Source organism: Lagopus leucura, unplaced genomic scaffold (assembly GCF_019238085.1).
Source record: "Lagopus leucura isolate 7727_CA_CO unplaced genomic scaffold, USGS_WTPT01 Super-Scaffold_100157, whole genome shotgun sequence".
Lineage (NCBI taxonomy): Eukaryota > Metazoa > Chordata > Aves > Galliformes > Phasianidae > Lagopus > Lagopus leucura.
The window spans coordinates 23,151,597-23,157,596 of record NW_024962334.1 but is presented as its reverse complement, the minus strand read 5'-3'; the positions used below and the strand labels follow the sequence as shown (position 1 = coordinate 23,157,596).

General features: G+C 36.2%; 1 protein-coding gene across 1 annotated transcript in view; it reads right to left on the bottom strand.

The window, feature by feature from the left end:
• Positions 1–2,955: 2,955 nt before the first annotated feature.
• Positions 2,956–6,000, bottom strand: part of CRPPA (CDP-L-ribitol pyrophosphorylase A) — a 107,978-nt gene continuing 104,933 nt past the window's right edge. The window contains exon 10 of the mRNA XM_042889042.1: positions 2,956–5,390. Coding sequence (XP_042744976.1) covers positions 5,286–5,390 — 105 coding nt within the window. The 3' untranslated portion in view covers positions 2,956–5,285. The remainder of the gene's footprint in view (positions 5,391–6,000) is intronic.

Below are 6,000 nucleotides of genomic sequence, written 5' to 3'. Positions count from 1 at the left end.
AAAAGGAAAGAGGCAGTGTAATGAAAAAGATGCAGAGCTAGCAACAAATGAGAATGAGAACCCATGAGAAGCAATTGTCTGAAATGACTGCTGAATAGGAAAGCACTTTATTAAGCTCCAATCCTAGGCACTACCAAGCCTGGGAGGCTTTCCTCCCCACAGTAGTTCATGTTTCGTGACATTCAAGGGTCTCTCCTGCAGATCTTGCCATCTGGAGGTGCTTTGGTATATTCTCTCTTGCCTCTTTGCTTCTCCATCTTGCGTAAAACCATGTTACCATTTATTTGTCGAAATCTTTTCTCTCATCTATGTTTGTAACTGTGTTATAACTCGGTGTTGTGGCATTTTAATGAGTTACAATTTCAGTTTTTGAGTGCAGGACTAAGGACAAGATCTGCTTCAGTCTAAACAGTGAAAAACGTACTTAAATTAATATGTTTGTAAACATGTTAAGAAATGTCACTTTCCTTCTCAGATCAGTGTAGGCAAGCCAAGTATATTCTATCATGAAAAGTATTTTCACATTTAGGACTCTTTCCTCAGCACAGGCACTGAAATTGTGTTTTTCTGATCTCAAAATCAATTGCATATTCCTGGAAGAAATAACCAAGGAAAATGTATATAAGACAACTGTTTTTGAGACCTGTCAATTAAAACCAACTCACATTGGGAAAAAATGTGGTTTTAGTGATTGTTTTTTTCCCAGGGTAAAGCCAGAAACAGAAAACAAACTGAATTGTGATAAACAAGTGGGTTGAGAAATGGGACAAGGAAGGCAAACACCATAAAAACTTACCAATCTAAAGATGAAGGGGTGGGCACTGTGGGCACAAAGATTGGAAATCATTTGCATGCTTTGTGTAGGTATCTTACTGAGGCATACAGAGAAGGGCATTAGTCATCTAACTGGGTGCAATTGCAAATTATTATAAACCAGATGCAAAAGATCAGATTGATTGAACGATTTGGACAGGAACAATGAAATCAGTCTCACATTTTTTCTTTCACATTTCTTAGAATTCAACTCTTCAAGATTGCTGTTAAATAATATATTTGTATTTGAGCATTTTATATTAAGGTTATATATTTATATGTTAAAGATGAGACAGATTTTTATATCTTAGTGTTTCATAACCGATTTTCACAACGAGAGACTGTAAAGATATTATTATTATGTCTTTTTTTTTTTTTTACAAGTCTCAGCATATCTCCCCTTTTCAGTGAGAATCAGATGTGGTTTTAATAATCTTTGGGGGGAAAAAAAGAGGAAGTTCCTCTCAGTAGTATTTTTCATTATTGACAAAAAGAGAAAAATCTACCATTTAGCAAACCGCACATCTGAATGTAGTCTAATAGCTTAAATAGTTTGGGTGTTGGGTTTTTGTTTTGTTTTGTTTTGTTTTTTTCCAGCCATACAGGACTAAGGGTAGACCACCTATTATGTGGAGCAGAGGGAATGATCAAAAATCTTTCAAAATATAAGGCCAAGATATACTAATACTCTGAAGAGCTACATACATCCCATAACTCTGCCTTCACGACTACAGCCATTTATTATGGCCCAGCCATCAGAGCAGCAGCCAGGTAGCTCTAGCCTAGATTTCAGACTCCTATAGGAACACTTAACAAGAGCCATCCCTGAATCCTACAACTTTCCTTAACAGGAACGAGGGGAAAGCAGGGAAAGCAGAAATGGCAGAGATGAAATGTGAACAGGGCACCACGGTTACCTTGTCCCTACACATGGCTACATGGACATGCTTTACCTGACATCCTGGTGGTAACTTGGTAAGATGAACCAGCAGTTCTCAAAGTTACGGATGAAGAGGAAGGAGAAATGAGACAACAAATGCTTTCATGTATCTGGAAGTAAATGTGCTTTTCTTCTGAAATAAAACCTGAACAGAAAGCCATGACTCGTATAAAAGGTGCCCAAAATTGAGAGAATAGAATTACAGAATCACCAAGGTTGGAAAAGACCTACAAGATCATCCAGTCCAACCAACCACCTATCACCAATAGTTTTCACTAAACCATATCCCTCAACACAACATCCAAATGTTCTTTGAAAACCTCCAGGGTTGGGTGACTCCACCACCTCCGTCGGCATCAGAGAAAACAAATTATGAACCTTCTAGTTTTCAGTGACCTACAGACAGGAAAAGTTGCCATATCATTGGAAAGTGCTAAGCAGTAATCGAGAACCAGACAGTTCTTTGGAGGCTCCTGTTTGGGGGGGCACCAGGAACAGTACCGTGGAGATGAGGAGACGTTGTACAAATACAAATCTGAATGCACTAGAGGCTTTAAGGCTTCCAGACATGCTTTTGTTCTGCAGCCTGTGTCAGTTACCAAGACAAACTGAAGTCCTCATATTCTGAAGTCAACTAGATTTATGCCACTGATTAGAATAGGGTCATATTCCCCTTCATTTCTTTATGCTGTTATTTTTTTTTAAATGCAACTGTATTCAATCCTCTTCATTGTTTCAGCAGCTTTCACAGAACCATGAGACCACCTTTTCAAGCTAGGTAACCTGGAAAACTAAAGAAAAACATTGTAGCTAGAAACTCTTTAATCAAGGGATGTAAGACAAACAAATATAATGTTAGACACTGCTTGAAGTGAGTTAGTTTCAATACGCAAATCTAATTCACTTAACTTTACAACTATGAAAAACGTTCTTAGGGCCAGATTCTGTGTTCCCTCTCCTGGTGAACATTTTACTAACGGAATATTAATTAGAGTGTTTGCGGAGTAAGGTAAGCAGAGATGGCAGGGTCTCAGCTTTTATTTACTCTGTGTTATCTCTGTTCAAATGTTCAAAGCAAAGTGACTGATTCACTAGCTAAATTCAAAACAGCATGTGTGTACAAAAGGCTGCCAAGTTTCTTGTGTGTATAGCTATTTGTAAGAGGCTACGCACAGACAAAAACCAATCAATCAGTTTCTTAATTTCATTTTATATCTTTATTCCCATTGTAAGTACTAGCAATCATCTAAGACAGCATTTAACTTTGGTTTGGATATACAATAGCATTACTCACAGTCCAGTTTCTTTTTTTTTCTTTTTACTGCTGCCCTACTATCTTGTGATGTGTTCTAGTTGTTCTGCTGGTAGTGTTTGGCTTCCTGCAGATTGGATTTTTCAGTGATTGTAGATCATTTAAAATGATCTGTAATGTGATGATTAACAGTACATTAATAAATCTTTCAATGAGTTTAGTACTAAATATGTTCGAGGACCTGAAATGCACTTCTTAATGGGCATCAGTTGTTCTCTTTTCACAAAAAGTTCATAAACAATCACTATACCATTTTTCTTTCCAGCACTTCATTGCAATGGCATTTTAAATTGGATTTAAATCCTTTTAAGATAATAAGTAAAACAATACAACAAAATAAAAGGTTCTGTTTAAGCAAATGACAATTTACCCAAAATCCAGTGCTAAGAATTTATCTCAATGCATATATTAGAGTGGATGGAAAACATAAGGGGCTTTTTTAAAATTTACTTGCTTATTATAATGTGGGGAAAATACATCACAGATTGTAGTTAAGTCTTAAAGCAAAGAATTAAAAAAATATGGTCAAAGAAACATCTTCTATCATGTCTTTAGAAGCCTGTGAAACAAATTCCTTCATAAAATTCATTACTGTAAAAGTGAATTCAGAAAACTTATTTTTGAAAGTTGTCCTGTTAAATTATGGATACTAATAATAAAATATTTCCTCTGAGTTTATCTGACTACTCTGCATATGAACAGGCATTAATATATATATGAATAAAACACGTCTTATTGGCCACAAACTGAACTAATATAAATGCCCACATTGTACAATGTCAGAAAAGGACAAATTATTAACCAAATTAGATAGGAGAAAATCAAAGAAGGAAGTAGATGATAAGAACCGTGTTAGCAGAAAAAAATGTATGCTTTGGATACAGAACAGTCAGCTGCAACTACTATAACGAAGAAAGTTTTGGATCAACATCAGCTTCTAAAAGTAATTTAAGAGGGAGGTGCCTCAGCAGATACTAGTAAACCATTTTTAGGCAGTTATTTAGAGATCTGGGGAAAAGGGGAGGGACAGAGTTCAAATCTCATTCTATCCTCACAGTTTTGTCCGTACACCAGAGGGACTGGAACCTGGTGGGAGTGCTGGGATCTCTTTCAGTGCTGGCATTGGCAATCTCTGTTGTTGAACGACAATCAGAGCTTTTCTCCCTCTATCCTCTTGAATAGCTGAGCTACATTCATTGCTGGATAATGGAGAGTCAAATTCCTGAGTTGAATCAGAAATCTTATTTGAGATGGATTTTCAAAGGTTTACCTAACAAGGGAACGATTGATCCTGAATGCCACCCAGATTGACACTCTCCACTGTACCAACCCATTTCCTTTTCCTGATTAAATTATGTTCTACATTTAGGATCCACGAGGATATTGCGAATTCTTTACAGTTTCCTTGTGCCTAGATATAAGAGACTGTACTCACGAAAGCATGGCAGTAAGCAAGTAGCTGACCTATCTGATGTCAGAGGGAGACTGGATGGACTTAGGACAGATGGAAGGGGAGGCTCCCTGGACACTTCTAGTGTGGATAATACTGTATTCAGAAAAGCTATTGGAGCTAGTTCTGAATGATGGCACATGGGTACTGGAAGTAGTATTAGTACTAAGGAGTGCTGCAGCCAGAGAACACCTGATCTAGAAAACCAGGCTATAGCACCTCAGTGTTCCCATGCACATCTTTCTTCATGTGCCAAGGTTACCCTTTATACCATGGAGGACAGAGAGCTGACCTAACAAACACTTTTTGCAATGTGCATTTCCACTCATGTAAGGCCATACGGTATATTAAATATTCATTAATACTTATAGCAACAAATGTTAAATAATTTCATCTAAAGAACTAAAGCTGTGTTTTAGGATTAATTCATTAATGCAAAATAACACACATGCATGGGTTAAAGACAGTTCTACATGAAGACAATATTTTGATGTCCTCTGTGAACACTGTTAAATGAGCAGTACCTCAGAAAAAATGTTTTGGTATCTTTCTTCAAAGCACATATCCAGTGTATTTCAGAATTACTTTCATTTTACACTTTCTACATAATATCAGACTTGCATTTTAGGTATCAAAAATACGTTGTTAGAAGAGCTTAACAGCAAATGTCATAAATCCAGAGTTTTCATCAAAAATTAAATGATTCAAGACCTTTGGTGAATGAATGGTGACAAAGAAACATTTCCAAAAGCTACGAATGATTTATGACCTTATGCTACCAAAAGCTGGCCAGTCAGCTCAGGGTTCCTGTCCTTTATTAGTGCCATGGTAAGAGCAGCAGCCGAATTTACTGTCTCCTGAAGTGGGGAATAGTCCTGGAAAAAAAAAAAAAAAAAAAAAATAGAAGGTAGCAGGGGAAGCAATACATTAAAAAAAATGGAGAAAATAAATATTAGACAACAATTTACAAGTATGCAATAGAAAAAAAAAATCAAAACATTTATTTGCACTTATTAGTTGAAAAACTTTTGTAACTTCTTTTTCTAAGGAAACACAATTATGTAACAATACCAATTTAGCAATCTCCACAACGATTTAAAAAGTGAAAATAATTTTAGAAAGGAATATACTGCAGTTGTTGGAATTCATACAAAATACCCAGAGAAAAGGAAAACAGAAGCTTGATTCTCTCACGTCCTTTGTAACTGATTTTTAAGATCTAAAACGTAGTCAACATTTTGGCTCAAAAGCACTGAAACACAATGTATGATTTAATTAAGTAGCACAGTTAAAGACCCATATTTTCAGTACACACTGAATCTCACCTCAATTTTACAACCTACTTTCAACTCACAGATTCAAAGCACTGGGACTTCAGTAGCTTACAGTGAACTTCGTATCCCATAACCTTAATAAGTAGCCTGGTTTTGATAGGCAAGTAAACAGATTAACACAGGAAGGAAAAATAAAATGTCACTTTGATGA